The sequence below is a fragment of the Euprymna scolopes genome, chromosome 10, assembly GCF_053919585.1.
Source record: "Euprymna scolopes isolate OS-2025 chromosome 10, ASM5391958v1, whole genome shotgun sequence".
In the NCBI taxonomy this organism is placed as follows: domain Eukaryota; kingdom Metazoa; phylum Mollusca; class Cephalopoda; order Sepiida; family Sepiolidae; genus Euprymna; species Euprymna scolopes.
The window spans coordinates 69,789,358-69,808,479 of NC_136491.1; the positions used below are offsets into that span (position 1 = coordinate 69,789,358).

A 19,122-nucleotide genomic window follows, 5' to 3' on the forward strand; every position below is an offset into this window, starting at 1 on the left:
AACCTCGTCGGATTCCATCCGATGTGACAGGTGCTCTTTCGATTGTACCTTGTCTCGTTACAAGTTGGCCTGTTGATCGTCTTTACCCATTGTGTTTTCATGGTGGGGCGCTTGCCTCTCGATCGAATCGTCTCCTACCCTGTGTAGGTAGTCTCCGGGTACATCAATCACTCCGCTGGTCCTTACCGCTTGCTGCAAAATGAAGAGTCCTCATCACAAACAAACAGAACTCCGGTTTATAAAAGTAACAAACTATTTATTGTTTTCATTACTTCATAACAGCTACTGTCTAATTTGAGGTGACTGACTATAGCAGTGAAACGATGTAAGACCAGACCAGTAAAGTCACAGATTTCCCATCAACACAGGCTAGTTAACATCATAACATCAGGCCCTGAGGGCTCCCAAATCGGGAGCACTTGACAAGCCCAGCCGCTTGGTTTGCTGGCTACGGCTCTTCTCTTTTTAGAATTCCTTTTTCTAAATCCAACCCCTTTTTCCCCATCTTTCCTTCAGAGAGTGGTTATAAACACCCTTCCTTTCTATCTCTTAGAGCTTACCCTTCGTCGTCCACTCAGCACCTCTCTTTCTCCCTTTTATCCTATTAATTTGTACTGAGGTTTTTACTTATTATCAAATTAAGAGTGATTAGTCATTCCAAGTCGAACAATGCCTGGCGGCGACCCCCAACCTTGACCCCCATTCTAAGTTGTCAGCCCCAATCAGCTAAGGGTCTGGATCTCTTCAGATCTCTCAACAGAGGTCCTAAAACCAACCTTTCATGTTAACAGATAGATAACGACAATGAGATAAAAACAATTCTTAATTTGTTTTTTTTTTCTCTTTCTGACAAAATCCCATAGACATTTCTATTCTGTCCCAATCAGACATCAACACCCCCCTCTTCTGCCCTCTCTTCCTCTATTTGAAAAACAAGGCCATCTCTTTTGACATGTAGATAATTCCAAATCTGTCTCCCTTTTTAAGGCAACACAACATCTGCTTTGCGGCTAACAAGCTTACAATGACACATCGGCGGCTGGTCCTATTTTCCTAGCTACGGTTTTGCACTCCCTCACGCCATCCCGTCCAGTCAAACACCCCCCCTCACCGCAATATGCACCTCGCTGCATGCATTCATGACACCATATAGTGTCATAGATGGTGAAAAGAGAGAAGCTTGATTTTAGAGGTGTTACAAGTAACAAACCACTTTTTCCTTCATAGTCCACATTAGATGAGATAGATTCAGAAAGATCTTGATCATTAATGCCCTTCGTTGTGTTGTCATAGACAATTGTGTTGATTTGAAAGATTATTTGTAAAGATCAGGAAGAGGGTTGAGCCTAGAATGATTCCTTGAAGCACACTAGCATTAATACTGTGTGTTTCACTTTTGCCCATCAATAACTTTTTAGACTTATTGAAGAGAAAAGATTTAATAGTTTAGAGGACACTTTCAGATATTCCAAACTAACAAGCCTGTAGAGCAAACCATTGAAGTAAACTATCGAAGACCTTTGATACGTGTTCAGTTAAATTATTCCTGGCTTTACCAGATCAGTCTGTCTGAAGATTCCTTCCTGACCTAAAATAAACCAAACATTAATGTTATTGCTGTTTTCCTTTCCCTTTTCAAAACTCAATCATGTTCTGCAAAGTCAAAAACAAATACAACAATTTTCTTTCTACAAAACAACCAAACCAAACATCATGAATAAATATTTGAAGATATAAAGAACCTGAAACATAAAAAACTTTTTCCAAAATTATCGGGTTCAGCATTAAATAACCCTAAAAAGAGTTGATATGCTGTAAAGCAAAACAACTAAATCAAACAGTTAAGTTATTCATGAAAAATAAAAAATTAATATTAAAAATGAAAATTAAAGAATAAAAATAAAAATTTTAAAGTTTAAAATTTAAAAATATTTTTTTTTAAATTACATTTTCACCCCAAACAAGGCACAGTGCCACTTTGAAGTAGGGGCCTATTATTGGGGCCATAAGTTGAAGGGATACTATGTATGGAGTTGAGCAGCAAAATGTCTGTTCACATTACACTTGAACTTCTGCATGTCAGTACAGTTGGGAAAGCAGGAACTCGGAAGGGAGTTCCAAAGTCTAGCAGTTCTGGGGAAAAAACTATTAGAGTAGAAGGCCTTCTTACATCTAGAGATCTCTATTGTGTAGGGGTGGGATTTTGCTGCTTGTCGGGTTTGTCGGAGGTATTTACGTCAAGCGGATACAAGGGCTTGTAGTTTGTCAGAGCATCCACCATTAAAATACTTGTAGAACAGGCGGAGGAATGCAAAATTTCGTTGATGGGAAAGAGGCTGAAGTTCAGGATCTATCAGATTGGCGACTCTCTTTTGAACCCTGTCCAGGAGCGAGAGACTATTAGCAGATGCATCAGCCCAAATGTGACAACAATATTCCATACATGAACAAATGGTTGCCTTGTAGAGGAACAGGATACTTTCAGGTGTAAGTAACTTTCTAGCATGGTAGAGAGAGCCCGCCTTCCTTGCAGCAGCCCTGTCAATGCTCTCAATGTATCTGTTCCAACTCATGTTCCCTGTGAACATTGAGCCGGTTAAATTTTAAAAAAATAAATGTATTAGATAATCACAGAAAGGATGATGAGAACAGTTCCTTCATACCTAGGTATATGAAGCGGACAATGACAGCATCCTCTCTCTCCATCTCCCAAAAAGGCATGGATCACTATATTAGAAATACTTACTCATAAAATAATGGCCTGACAACTGTAGAGCCGTTCGTGTGACTTCTATAGAAGAGAGTGTAGAGATAAGGCAACAGGGAATATCTGATCAGGTAGGCCTTTCTGGTAGATTCAGCAAATGCCGTTCCAAATGCTGCAGGGTCTTGATCCTTGAAATTTACAACCGAGAATCAAAAGACAAATTAAAATCAGTAGAATCTAGAATAGATTTCAGCACTTCAGCAAATCAAAAATTAAAATAAAAATCATTGTATTTCTGAATTTTTGTCAATAAGTATTGATAATTCACATTATTTTAATTATTTTGACTACTGTTCTCATCTCCAGTGTTATTTTTACAACATTTTGGCCGATGTAACCTCCGATCTTCTTCCGCAAGATCTGTTACCATTCCCACTTTGTTTACAAACTCGAATATGCCATTGGCAGAGACTGACACTCCTTGAAATACGTTGCAACCATGTGTGCTAAAATTTTTTCAACAACAAAGAAAAAACAGATAAAACTTAATTTTTCGCAACTAAACAAAAACAACCAACTTTAATTCTGAACTGAGATTAATATATATATACAGTCAATAAACACCCAAGATATTTTCGACTGTAAAAACATCCGTCCTGAAATTCATTATAGTTGTACTGACCAAAGATTTAGATCACAAAACCAAAACTACTACTACCATCCTCCTCAGCACTATATTAAACCTTCCTTTTTCCTACAGTGTAAAAGACAATTCTCCCTCCTTAACCCTTGCTTACAGCTAGTCACCCTGCTTACTGACTCCTCCCCTACCTGCCTGCTGCTACCATCCAAGTAGAGCACGCTGGTGCCTTTTCAAGGAGAACGACCGTGGCTACCGAGAGTTCACTGGAGTTGACGTCCAGTACACACATGTTTTGATGACTGCTATACTCATATCATCTTACCATGTTAACAGTGTTAACAGAAAATAAAATAATCTTTCAAATTAGTATTTGTGTTGTGTCTTATTCAAACGAGATAACAGCAAATATTTACATAGTCATTCTTTTGTTTAATAATCTAATTCTTGTAACACGAATGCTTTTTCATAAAATTGAGTGACTTCACAGCAAAAATCTACAATTTGGCCTGGAATGTGCTTGTCAAGTCAGCAAGCCCAGACGCCTGTAGGGAGGATTCAACCTTCAACTTCCAGAAAACTGTCACTTAAAACGGAATTTTACTTAACACCTTTATCTGTCGTGCCAGAGATCGAGTTTGACATCTAATGAAAGTCAAAGATTATTATATGCCAACATATTGTGAGAATAACATTCAAGATGAGAATAGCAGTTCGAATGATCCAAATAATACAAATTATGAATCATTCTCTCGAAAATTCTGAAACATGAGGTTAAATTTAATTTTTTGGTTGTGGACTCAAAGAAAAATTAATATAGTAAAAGTAATAATTAAATGAAATTGGATTTTCTGAGAAAGACAAATGATGATTTTTTGGTTTTTCTTCATTATAATAGCAAAATTCAAAATTCAAAATATTGAATTTCAAGTAAAACTAATTATATCTACTTAATTGCCATGTCGCAGTAATAAACATATCCAAAAATTATGAAAAATGATAAGGAAGAAAATTAATTATTAATGAAAACAGTTTTCAAAGTCAATTACTTAAGTTTTGCTAAATTGGCCAAAGATTTTCAGCTTTCAAAAAATATTTATCTCCCTTTTGTTACGATTCGAACTCTCAATTTTAAAAAAAAATTTGCTAAACTTAATTTTCGTTGTCTTAAAAAATTATTAGTTTTACTTGAAATTCAATATTTTGATTATTGAATTTTGTTATTATAATATTATTATCATGTAGAAGAACCAATTATTTTTATCCCAGTTTGGACATTAATGCAGTTTTTGTAATTAATACATTTAGTAGTAATAAAATACATGGTAATTAAATTGATTATTTAAATTGTATTTGAATGTACTAGTATACTTTTAGAGACACAATGATAATTATTTTAATAACTGTTAACACCTTATACTGATCAAAAGTTTGCTAAATCGAGTACACAACTGAAGTTATGAATTTAGGAAATTTTTAATTTTCTGGATTTTATTAGACAGTTTAAAAATTATGTGAATTTCCCAAAGTTTTGTGAATCTTATATATTATATATATATATTTATAAAATCTGAATCTTTTGAGATGAGTAATTTGTATATTTATTAATTTATTTGCGGACTGTTATCCCCATCTTCATTGTTGTTGTTGTTGTTGTTTCACCATGTTTCAGCCAACAATTTCTTTGGACTTCTTCAGGTGGATAACCATAACAGGATAGGAATGCTGAGTCTCTATAACTGTATCCTCAGTAATTTCAGCCTTCCATAGTTGTTGTCTCACCACGTAAAAGAGTAAATGTGAGGGGAAGGGTGATCTGGAACTGAGGAAGGGAGAAGCATTCACCTCTCTCAGGCATTATATATATCCACTTACCTAAATACATACAGTGCCTAGTATTCCCAAATGGTCACCCATCTGGTACTGGCCAGGCTGAATGTCACTTAACTTTTAATGAAAACTGGTATACCAATGTGATTATGTTGTATATAATATCTACTTACTAGAGAGGGTGGACTAGAGAGTGGCTAGTTTTGAAGTCTAAAGACTGTTCAACATGTATCACATGTTTATAAATATTTTGGAATACGCATTTCTTTTTATATAACTATATATAATTAACTGTGTCAATATGAAAGAGAGTCTAAATTGTGAATGCTTCACTAAAACTGTGAAACTATGAACTATGCCAAGAAATGAAACATGCGAAACATGCATACAAAAGATGATGTGCTGCACAGGTAAGAGATTGAAATGAAACCAATAAAGCATATATATATATATATATATATATATATATATATATATAACTACTTCATTTACTCACATAAAATTAATATACGAAAGTATAGATTTATGCGTAAACTTTAAGTATTAACTTCAAAAGTGCTCAATACGTAGGTAGAGCTAGTTAGAAAATAAACAAATAAATAAATTAAATAAACATGAATATACATAAACGATCACACATATATGTATGTGTGTATATATATATATATGTATATATACAGTGATGATCATATTTATTGGCACGGTAAAATAAAAGTTAAATTTTGTCTAATAAATTCTAAAAAAGGGATTAAATTAAAGAAAATAACAAAGTATATTATGTATTTTTAACTGGCCTTTCCGATGCAGCAATCGGATTTTAGAAAAAATAAATAACAAAGGAACAACAAACATAATTGCAAAAACCCTTGTTCAAAATTATTGGCACGATTTATTTAATAATCAATTGTATAGCCTTTGGCCTTGATTACCTTCCTCAGTCGCTTTTCATAGTTTACAACCAAGTTGTTGCACTCTTCAGTAGTAATTTTAGCCCACTCTTCCTGACAATAATACTCCAATTGAATAAGATTCTTAGGCTTCCTTTGCATTACCCTCAATTTTAATGTTCTCCATAAATTTTCAATTGGATTAAGGTCTGGGCTTTGTGATGGCCACTCCAAAACATTAATATAATTGTCCTCAAGCCATTTCTTAGTCAGTTTAGCCGAATGCTTTGGGTCATTATCTTGCATGAACCACCAACGACGACCAAGTGAGAGCTCTTTAGCAGAGTCTTTCAGGTTTTCATCCAATATTTTAACATAATCTTCCTTTTTTATGCTACCTGTGACCTTAACAAGTCGCCCTGGTCCAGAGGCAGCAAAGGATCCCCAAAACATCAAACTGCCTCCACCGTGCTTCACTGTGGGTATGGTGTTCTTAGGCAGGAAAGCTTCGCCAGATTTTCTGTAAATATAAGACACTTTATTATGGCCAAATAACTCTATTTTCGTTTCGTCAGTCCATAGAACACGTTTCCAGAATGCAACATCTTTATCAATATGACGTTTTGCAAAGGCTAGCCTTGCTTTCAGGTGCATAGGCTTCAATAAGGGAGTCTTTCTCGGACGACATGCTTTTAAACCAGCTCTCTTCAAAACTCTACCAACTGTATGTCGAGATACATTCACTCCAGAGGTGCTCTGTTCATCAACAATCTCCCGAACAGAGATCCTTGGGGTTTGTTTTACTTGTCGAACAATTTTCCGTTCATCTCTTGGGGAAAGAATCCTTTTTCTCCCTCTACCCTCTAAACTCATAACGTGGCCTTGCGATTTGAACTTGTTTATTATGGCTCTAACAGTGGATTTGGGAAGGTTTAGCTTCTTTGAAATCTTATCATAGCCCTCCCCATTGGTATGGCATGCTACAACAAGCTTCCTGACGTCTTCGCTGTGTTCCTTAGTTTTAACCATGGCGATTGAAAATTATAATTTAGTCACTTATAATAGTTTAAATAAATCGCTATCTAAAAATTATCTGAAAAAAATTATTCACTGAATTAGCGTTAAACAAGCATAATATGGCTATAAAAAAGTTCAGAAAGCACGTAAACCGGAAATTGATTGATATTATACTGATACTAAAAGAAAAACAAAGCCGTGCCAATAATTTTGAACAAGGGTTTTTTGCAATTATGTTTGTTGTTCCTTTGTTATTTATTTTTTATAAAATCCGATTGCTGCATCGGAAAGGCCAGTTAAAAATACATAATATACTTTGTTATTTTCTTTAATTTAATCCCTTTTTTAGAATTTATTAGACAAAATTTAACTTTTATTTTACCGTGCCAATAAATATGATCATCACTGTATATGTGCATATATGTATGTACACATATATATATTTATATATAAACTAACAATAAAAAAAAAAAACACTAACCTAGTTTTAAAACAGATCCATTGTCCGATAAAATGCATGCCCATTGGCTGATAGGAAGGGGCGCGGTGGATACTAGAAAGCTGATTGGCTAACTAAATCCTCAATAGAAGAGGACCATATAAGAACGATAAACAACCACAGAATTCGTGCATAAGCCTGAGAAATCCTAGAGTGGATGAAACGCCAAATATTCAGTGTAGCTTAATCGGCATATATATTTTATAAATTACTATATATATATATATATATATATATATATATATATATATATATATATATATATAATACTTACTTTAAGGTGTAAAGAATTGTGACTTCTTGAAAAAGGATAGAATGCTCCAAGCTGGTACCAACGTTGGCACAGAACCAGAGAAGTGTTATAATGAAAGCCACAGATATCAGCACCAACCATTGGAATGCCAAAAATGTTGAAGTTAATCATATCTGAAAAGGAAAGCAATTAATTTATTTATAACAGTCCAAGTGCAAGATGTGTAAGACAATGGAAACAGATGAAAACTTAGATGTAGAGAAAGTATATTTGGATGGTGAGATGATTGAGGTTATCTACAAGTTTTGTTATCTTGATGATATCATTGGAGCACAGGCTGAAGTTGGTACTAGTATGACTGCAAGAGTTAGAATTGGATGTATTAATCTCAGGGAACTTTCACCATAGCTAACCTGCAGTCAACTAAAGGAGAAGTCTATCAGGTGTATGCACTATAGAAGTGAAATCTGGCTAGTAAGACTTGAGAATATGTGTTGCATGGAAAGAAATCATATGAAAATGATATGATGGATATTCCATGTGAATCTTAAAGACAAACTTAGATTCGATGACTTTAGAAAAAAATTAAATTTGGACAGTGTTGGAAGATGTGTGTAGAAAAAGGAGATTTAGTAAATTTGAATCTTGTCAGTACTAATTTCGGACTTCCAGGTGCTGTATGTGCTCTCCGCTTATCTCGGTATTGTTTCCAGTCATCTTGGACGTCTCCTTGCTACTGGACTCAAACAGTACCGATTCAGGAGAGGTGTGGTTGGAGATTGTGCAACCCTTGCCTCATAATTATACATGCATCGGCCCCTACTGGGGGTATCCTTTGTCTTTTGAGACTGAACGGAAGTATTGATCGATTTTCATACTGTCAATCTCAACACTATAGCTCAATTCACTGAAACCAAAACAGCTCACTAACAGTTTCATCTTCCAACCAACCTCAGTTTGAAACATCAAGAGTTATCGGTCCAGATACTTAATGATTCATGCAAGACATTGGTCGCATGATAGCTATTTGTAGAAATGAGTGCTGAGAGACCGCTTGTATGTTCCAGCGCATCTCCCTAGCTATCATCTGAAGTAATGCATGCGCATTATGACATCATCCCATAATGTCTAAATTTTGATAGAAAAAATTTTTAAACTTTGATCTTATGTGGTGGAAAATAAATAGAGACTTATTGAAATACACTTTCATTTTTGATAAGTGCCGTTTGTTTTAAAGAGGATGATTTTTTAAAAACAAAATTGATGTAGTTTAGTTTTTTTTTATAGTGTATCAACCGTTATGAATAATAAGATCCACGCATCAGATATCTTTGCTTGGAGCATTTCTGGTATAAACTTGTGAATAAACACAATGGACACATACTTATGTTTTGCCAATCTAAATGCATGCTGTCTTTTTGTAATTTATTTGTCAACTAAAAGAACTACTAATGGATCGAGGCATTTATTCAACATCGAATAAGTGATTCATATGTTTTTGTTGTGGCCCCTGAGCTTTAATAAGTGGTAACTGTTTAATAAAAAAAAGAAAAAAACGAAAAAGAAAATACCTATTGAAAATGATTCATTGCATATGATTTAGTTGAACACAAGTTAATATTTTTCCATAGTTGAGAGAGGAGCATACAATTTGTGTTTATACCTTGCCAAACAGTATTAGTGCATGATTAAACACATTAGATTTGACAGGATTAGAACTCAGCCCCTGACAGTATCTATTAAGAAAATCTTGCACCCCTTGGATGAAATATTGGAAGGGAAAAACAAAAACCTGTAAGCAGTTGACATATTAACAAAAAAGAATAGCTTGAAATTTATTGTTCACTCATAATGGATTCTTTTAACCATTATAAAAACCCTGAGAGTTAATACTCTCATATGGAAATATTGCGACCTAACGCGAGGCTATAAACTGTCTAAGTTAACAATTGGAAATACCAACAACCTTTCTTTGTATTCACTTTCTTGTACAATATATTCTTTCTACCTAAATCTGTTGTTTGAGCCTTTCTTTATGACCCTTTCATATGACCACAACGGTATTATTTGTATTATTTAAATTACTATTCTCATCTTGGTTGTTATTTTCACAATGTTTCAGCTGATGTAATCTCCAACCTTCTTCAAGTGCATCTTTTTGAATTAGATTTCTAAGTTCGACAAAGACACTCAAGTTTGAAAAAATACTCCCAAAGAAGTTTTAATGCTTTTGTTTACAAAAAACATGAAAACAATGATAAAATACATAACGATCTCTAAATAGATATGGATTATTTTTTCATTACAAGATTTACAAAATATTAATGACCAACCTGTAATGGATGATTTCATATCAGCTGCAATGGCTCTGTTGTCTCCAGTCCAATGTCCACCATATTGTCCACTGCCCGAAAAGGTAGAACGTGAAATCAGGAATGGCCGTTTTTGCTGAATTTGAGCTAAAACACTAAAAGAGAAATTTATTTTCATGTTATTGAAATGTTTAAAAAATTATGAAACAAGACTTGCACTGCAAAATTTACAAAACTCCAGAAAAATGTTTTAGTTATGGAGTTTTTTGCTGTCATACTTCTGTTATCAAAATCTCATTTTGATTTAATATATTTTTTATACCAATCAGTAGCATTTGCACCTAAACAGTGACGTACAGAGAACTTTTTCAGGACAGCTACTCAAGTGAGAAAAAAAAAAAGTTGTTTTGATGGGGCACAGGCCTATAATACATTCCTCTGAAAAGGGTACTTTTAAAGGGCATATGCCTGGGCACCCTGCACCTAAATATAAAATTCAAAGCTACTGATGGGCACTTGTCAAAACATAGGATATGTTGTATAGCTGTGTGTGCATTGTTATCTACTTTATTTTATATATTCTTCTTATTTAACAGCAGATATAAATGAATGTATGTACTTTGTGTTCATGGTATATAATCGACTGTTGTCCTTGTGCCTAAATGGTTATCCTAAAGGCCCCTGACTCGTCTAGTATTTGTTGGTGCTTGCTTGCGTATCAACATATATACGTACACACATGATGGAATATCTGTTTTGCTAGTGCTTCTGGGGAATCCTTCTACCATCTTGGGAAGCCGGACTTGTTTTAAGGAAGATGCTTCAGAAGACGTAGGATTTTATATATTTTATTCACTTCCAGGTATTCGTCACAGCAGAAGGAAGTGATCGATGGACTCTTGACTTGTGGGATTTTTTATTCTGAGACCTGTTTAGTCCATCTGTCTTTCTCAGCATCTCAAACCAGACTCAACACCATGCTTGCACAAACTAGAACACGTGACACTTGGCATATCACATCTGTTCCCATTTGGATATTTTCCAGTGCAAACTGATTGGTCATAGAGTTTGACAAAGTTTGAGAATCTGTCAAAATATGACAATCCAAATCTCTGTTGTCCACTCATCGCTAAATAGATATATAGATAGATAGATATATAACAGACAATTAATGCTTCTACACGGCTATTATCTAATAGATATAAAGGAATTTTTTTGCCAAATGATGATCACAAAGAACAAATGATTGGTAAACCTCTCCTCACACAATGAATGCAGTCAGAGAGAAACATTGGCCCTGTTTTAAAATAAGGGAGTAATTGCAGAGTGTACACGGATCAAAGAGGTTAGCCATCTACATTGATAGATTGACAGTTAACAACAGCTTGTTGTACAAACTTTGAAAGGTTAAAACACCCAACTTGTGTCTGAGAGTTGAAGAGAATGATAGATGGGACGAGAGAGATATTTTTGAGTGAGAATTCAGTTTCCAGCCAGCAGATGATTACGATAGTCTGTGTTGATTGCAAAGGTTCATGTAGCAGCATTTGGCTGATAAAATGAAATATTAAGAATAAATTATATTAAAAAAAAATATGCTTTGTCCATTTTGTATCTGGATATTTTCTTTTCACAAACTCATCCTTTTTATTCCAGAACCAAGATAACTCTTTCTCTAAGAAGTAAGGTCTGAGAAGCAGCTTACTCCAAAATTCTACAGGTATAAAATGTAAAGGGGAGGGGGGAATATGACAGTCCTTTTTCATTTCTTTCCTCAACTTGTAACAAATCCTCATGTATTCAATATTATCTTCTACCATTTGTTCTCATTCTGAGCTGTCCAACAAAAAACAAAACTCAACTCTCAAGCTTTAGAATTCGTCCCTTTTAACAGTTGGCAATTGTGTACATATGCAAATTAATGGTATATGTTCATTAATGAGGAACCTACAAAATTATGCTTGTCTTTTCTTTCCTACATTTTCTGCCATCATTTTACAGGCTAAACAAACACGAGATCGGTTGTGATAATTTCTATTACAACAGTGGTGTGAATATCCTGGGTTTGTGAATGTAAAATTCACAGTGTGGGCATAGAAGTAATGACAGAGCAATTGGTAAGAACTAGTATGACACTCATAGCCTCCAAGCTTCTCCCAGATTGCCCACACGACATATTTCAACAAGAACCAGAAACTCAGAGATAATAATCTTATTTATATTTTACAGAACACATGAAATTTTGCAAAACTTGGTGCAAATAGTAAGACAAGTAGAATGCACAAATGCTGCTCAGCTCCCGTTTTACTTCACCTAACCTTGGTAAAGCATCAGAAAACTCAATGAGGTTTGATAGTTTCTACTTTTATGCCACATAGAGGCTATACAATTAAACTTGATTGTGGATACCGGAACTGCAGTATCTATAATTCCAGGGAAAAACATAAATGGTCTAGTTATATACTCAACTGATATCTCCATTGTATTTCAATTAACTTCCAGAAAATTGAGTGGTCAGGTATTGGTTTGGCACTGCATAACATGGAATGAGATTTGACTTGAACTTTTCTAATTTCAAAAACGACTAAACCTCTTCAAAGGTTATGATTTGCTGAATCATTTTGGATTGATAATTGATTGCAGAAGGAATAAGTTGAACAATAAAAAAAATAACAGTTGTAATATGGAATATCATACTATGCAATTATAGAAAAATATCTGTTATGTTAATCTACCATATTCCATCACTGTATAGACTTTTCTTGACTTTATGAATAAAGTCATTATGACCAATCAGTAGAAGTGAGAAGCTAAGCAAAGAAGCTGCTTCTGTCAACCTATTACTTCTGTACTTTCCGTTAATATAATTTCTTTGGTTTATGTTATTTCTTTCAGTCTCAACTTAATTACTGATTTATTAACACTAAGTCATTATACTAAATAATTAAAATACCAAATTTGCAGTCTCATTTAAAAAATCACTAGCCTGGGTGACCAGCATTGCCCGGGTGTTTGAGCTAAAAAAAAAAAAAAGTGGTAGCAGCCAGGCAGGCTTGAACCCGTACCACAAAGGAGGAAAAGAATGTGAAAACAAAAGTGACGTCTTTGCTGTTGCTAAACCGAAAGTGATGTAGGTTTAAATTAACGCTAGTCAATCAAAAAGAGGGGATGACTTTTGAAAATATCGGTAGAAAAAAGCGGCCCCTCCCTGTAGAAAAGTGCTTAATTGAGGGTGAAAGAATTAATGTTTTTAGCCAAATTTTTGATATTCGTCATCCGAAGGGTCGGCTTCAAAACACTACCGATCTCGTGAAAATCCATTGCCTCTGTCGAAAGTTTTAGGTAGACATACATACATACATGATGATTGCAACGTCTTGTCAGACGAGTGCCACTCCCTCAGACATTTAAAATCCATGAGCCCAAATGCCTGAGGGAGTATCTATACAAAGATGATGTTACAGAGTCTTAGCTTTGTACGACAGCTAAGTCTCTCTCTCGGTTCAAAATGTTGAGATCCAGCAACAAGCAAGAGCAAGATAGCCAGCAACAAATTAAACTGCAGACCAGCTTAATGCTGGTACTGGTCTCCCGCTTTATGGTTTCTTAAATCAGAGATTTGCTTCTCCTAGAAAGGTTGCCTTCACCACGGCTTACGGGAGCCCTCTCCATCCCAATACACATATACACACACACACACACACAAATATACACGGTGCTAGTTGGCCGTTGACCCAAAAAAAGAGTTCATTCGCCCTTTGGAAGGTCTTGTTTTTAATCCTTCAGGGAGACTAGCCGCCCTCCTCACCAAACAAGTCTGGTGGGGGAACCAGTTTAGTCGCCGGTGACCCGACCATACATACATACATACAATTAAACAGACAGGTGAGATTTATATTATAGGTGACAACAAATATGTTCTATAATCAGAGTATAGAAAATTGATATGATTATATGGATGAACATTTCAATAATAACGTTTTTCTTATTAATTTCTTTGGAACACAAATATTACCCCCCCCCCATAATAAACCTAATTTCTTTATTTATCGTAACTTTAATGCAACAAAATCTAGTGTTTTACAATATTCACATTCTCTAAAGTAAAATATCTCTCATCCCAGAAACACAGCATAGTTAAAAAATTTTTTTAGAAAATTCCATAGAATAGAAATAATATTCCCCTCTAAATCTGAGTAGAATTACGCCTTATGTGTGATGGAATTTATAGACTATAGGTTATTGTCGTGGGGAAACCACCCTCTGAATGGATCAACCACTGTCCATATATACCGGAACTCTTAATGATCACAGGTAGGGCTCTAATTCCGGCGTTAACCTTGCCTGCTCGGTGCAACGCAAACCACTCTTTTCAATCTCTAACCCATTGTTTGTCTTTTATTAATACACGTCTTGCTTTACACTGTTGTTCTGTTTTTATCCGAAGCCATAACAGTTATTAAATACAATAACAAAAGTGGATCTCTCTTCCAAGCACTGAATATAAATTCCTTGTCATCAAACTGTATATTAAGATTGTTTTGTTCAAATACAGATTTATGATAAGCTCATCATCAAGTAACAATTCAGATGATGTGTGTAAAACATTGCAACAAACTTTATATGATCACGACTTATGTTGAACTCTTCTAACATCAATTTCAATTAAACTTTTCAAATGCACATGCCACTGTCAGTGCTATAGGCAAGTACACTACTTGCATCTTGCTATAGTTGCATCTACATATCACATTCACTACATCCACAAATTATTACCAAACTTTATTCATCACAAACATTTCACTTTCTTTCAAGTTTACATATGGATTTTGTGTTTGGAATATATACAAAAATTTTGTATAGTTTATATCTGCTTTTTGTATTCCCTTATTTCTTGTATATTTAATTAATAGTGAGGGTAAGATGTCTCTACAAGGCTGTACACTGAAACATTTCCACAGCTTTTAGATGCCAATACTAAAATAGTAATTGAAAAGAAAGAAAACCTTAACATCTGCCAGTATCCGTTATCTCTATAAAGCGACCATTCATCTTTGTATAGAGTATCGTTGGTACATCTGAGTTGAGGCATCAATCACTAGCTTCTCTCTTTGAGTAGTGTGCACAAACAGAATTTCTAAACTAATACGTCATGCAATATCTACTTCCTGTCACATCATCGCAGTGTTGCATCTCTGTACTTGTTGTATAAGTATTTTCACAGAATGTGCATTGATGAACTTACTGCACTTATGCCCCTGTCATGGTCCTAGGCCCAGAGAATACTGGGGGAAGAAAAAAAGAAAAAGAAAAGACCCAAGAGTGGATGTAAGTCGATCAGTGGATGCAAGTCCATGGCAGCGTGGAAAGAAACCAAACGACTGCAACGTTGTTAGGGTCAAGCTACTTTAAGAATTGATGCAAGGCCGGATGCCATGCCGAGAAGGAGAGAGGGAGGAGAAAGAAAAAAAGGAATTCTGAGTTGGCAATAGAAAGCGACGGATATTTTTCACTGGGCTCTGAAAAGTCAAAAGGGTTAAAGAGAATAAAACTTTAAAAATGTTATGCAGTCGCATTTTACTGCGGAATGGAAATAACAACGATCCCCAAATTGGACTTGTATGAGAAACAGGTTTGTGAATTTCTCTTCGTCTATTCTCACCAACTTTTATGTTGTTTGAAACCCGTCAGATTAATCGACCAGATTTTATCAGCATCATTCAACAAACCAGATCAGCACAACTATATCATTCAACAAACTGCTGATTCCATCTCAGAACTAATTCCCCCCCCCCCTCTCCACTTTTCTCTGGGGCTAGCGGTGACCTCTTTTTTCCTCCATCATCATTGAACTTTTTTCGTTGCAGCTTTCATTTCTTGGTTATTGTTTTTGTTGTTTATAAAAAGGAAATAAAACCCCATAAAATATATATACATACATATATATATATATATATATATATATATATATATAGCTTAGTGCGTTAGAAGAAAAGAGTGAGCTCAATTCTACAAGAGGAAACTTATCGAGACAATATAAAGCTCAACATTGGAGCTTATATAAGAGAACAATAGGAATGGTAAATGAATTCACAAAACTGTATATTGTTAAATATAGATTGGTTCATTTATTCAATAAGGGGATACTGATGAGAAGCATTAGGCTTCGAAATGCTGTTGGCATAAAGAATCCTTTCTATCCCCCAACTAATTGTTTGTATTCCCTTATTGAATAAATGAATCAATCTATATTTACCAATATATAGTTTTGGTGAATTCAGTTACCATTCCTATTGTTCTCATATATATATATATATATATATATATATATATATATATATATATATATATATATATATATATATATATATATATAAACTATATTTCTGCCTCCCGCCTATTATTACTTGTTGAGTTGTTGTCTCATATTTGTGCATGCTTTGCTTTTAACCATCTTTAGTGGAAACCCGGGAAAATCTAATATAAAACTGTTATGGCTCGCTGTTCCCCCACAACACCCTCCCCTCCCAAGCTGATTTCTCCGGTGCTGTCATTTCTCTAATAGCGGTCAGGTCCGGGCATCTGCCGTCTTTATCAATGATATGTCCTAGGTACTTGATTTTTTGTAAAAAGAATTCATACTTATCTTCTTTGACCTTAAACCCATAATTTTGTATTCAACTGAATATTTGTCTGATATGGTTTGTGTGTTCCTCCCTGTTTTTGCTCACTATAATGATGTCATCTAGATATGCGATGGCGGTGTACAGGTCGCTCAGCATGGTATCCATGACTTGCTGGAATATCGCGGATACTACCTTGATCCCAAACGCAAGCCTTTCATATCTGTACAAACTCCAATGAGTATTAATACAGAGGAGGTTAGCACTTTTGTCGTTTACAGGAATTTGTAAGTAAGCGTCGCTCAGGTCGATCTTAGAGAAAAACTTGCCATCATTTAATTTCATGAACACTTCCTCTGGGCTAGGTAATGGATAATGAAAGTCTTTTAATGATCTGTTGAGTTTTTTTTACATAGACTGCTGGAGCAGCCCACTCACTATATTCAATTTTAGCCAGTATACCAATCTATCCAGTTCCTGATTTATCTTGTTCAGAGATGCAAACGGGACATTATGTTTTTTTTAAACACTGGTTGTGTGCCCAGTTTCAGCTTAAAATTAATTTTTGTACCACTGACAGCTGTCGGCATTCTGTTGATTCTTAGCATGGTCAGTTTTCATAATTTCTTCCATTCTGCGCCTGATTTCCGCATCTTTCCCCGAGGTTAAATCTTGTGCAAAAACAAGGCATTCAAAATTGTCTGCTGTTAATTCAGACAACTTAAAGTCATCACAATGCTTGTTCACTACTGTTGCATACGTGGCAAAGTCGTCATTATCATCTTTGGTCACATTCAAACATCTCCATCGCTTATGAGAAAGAGACGTTTTCAGGGAGAATAGTTCTGTTAACAGATTTACCATTTCATTGAATGATAAATCCGCGGTTTTCCATAGCAAGGTGTAGTCTACGAATTTGTCATGTTCAGCTGTTTCAAGTTTTCATAGCAGCAGTCTGGTCTTTTTCTGCTCAGACCAGTTATCGCAGTCAATATTGAAAAAGTCTTCATATCTCCTGAAATAAGCTGCGAATGATTTTTCATCTTCATTTTACTTAAAATTATCTATTGCAAACCATATTGTATTTTGAGAAAAAGCTGAATTGCTTTCTGTGTGCATGTTATTCTTGACGATTTCTGCAAGTAGTTCGTCTGTTCATAATTGACGTATGGCCAACTGTTTTTTTACTTCGGCCGACTGTTTTTATAATTCCGTCTGTTGGTCTTCTGTATGTTGTTGGCGCTCTGTCAACTGTTTTTGAGCTTCGAACACTTGTTTTTGAAATTTATTTTGTTGTTCCTCTGTATGCTGTTGGTGTACGGCAGCTTCAATCTGTAGTTTAGTCAGATGTGCTAACACTAATTTTAATTCGTCCATTTTGTCTGGTTGAATTTAGCAATTTTAAAACGTTCGTTGTTTGGTCGGATTGAACAAAAACATTTTGATTTTTTCTCTCAGGGCAATAAAATAAGCCAAAAAAAATATTAATCTAGGGAAACAGTTCATCGTCCAACAAAAAAAAATCAAGTGTATATTTCCCTTTGGAAAAAAAAATACAGCAATAATTTATCTTTAGTAGAGAAAAACAACAACAAACTTTTCTTTTTACAAAGTAAAAATTTACCTTTTAAGTAGCGACAAACATTTTTCTTTTTTTCCCCAACTCCTTTTCATTCCGTATTTATCTGGGGTTTTTTAAAGGTCAATTAACACAGTTGTTAATCTGATTTTTTTTTTTAAATTTTTGCGAATCCTTCAGTCGCAAGTATTATGCTGGACACTTTCTTAGGCATGATAAACATTTGAGTTCGACGTTATTAGTGTTTTCAGAACACTATTTAAGACATGAGTATGTTTCTCGAATCCAATGTCGTCAATGTTTTTGGGAACACTGTCTTAGACGTGAGTATGTTTCTCAAATCCAATGTCGCCAGTGTTATGGCTTGAAAATAGCCACAAGAAGAATAGAACAACAGAAAAATTGGCTGGAAAGATACAACGAATAACAATAATGAAAACAGCTGAAATATTAAGAAAAACCCTTGAATGCAGAGACTAATACACATGAGCCACATGTGCGAGCCAGATAAACAACTGCAGAGGCAAAACGTGAAAAAGCATTACATGGAACCAAAAACATAGCTGCAATCCATAACTTCTCTATCCCCTCTCCCATTGCCTCATCACTGCCCCACCAAAAGAGTGATATCAAATAATTGAGAAGGGTCAAAGAGGATGGAAAGACTGAGGAGAGAGTGCTGACCAGACATCCACTGGACAAGTACGAAGAGAACTGTGACCTTGGAGAGGTTTATTGCTGCTCAAATTCCAATGGAGACCAATGGCTGCTGTCA

At 35.0% G+C, this 19,122-nt stretch overlaps 1 protein-coding gene across 2 annotated transcripts in view; it reads right to left on the reverse strand.

Annotated features, from left to right (window-relative positions):
* Positions 1–19,122, reverse strand: part of LOC145286080 (lysosomal alpha-glucosidase-like) — a 141,848-nt gene that overhangs the window by 17,881 nt on the left and 104,845 nt on the right. For both annotated transcript variants that reach the window (XM_080134751.1, XM_080134750.1), the window contains exons 12-14: positions 10,167–10,300; positions 7,855–8,006; positions 2,747–2,895 (exon numbers count right to left, since the gene is read on the reverse strand). In XM_080134751.1, the coding sequence (XP_079990877.1) occupies positions 2,747–2,895; positions 7,855–8,006; positions 10,167–10,300 (435 nt within the window). The remainder of the gene's footprint in view (positions 1–2,746; positions 2,896–7,854; positions 8,007–10,166; positions 10,301–19,122) is intronic.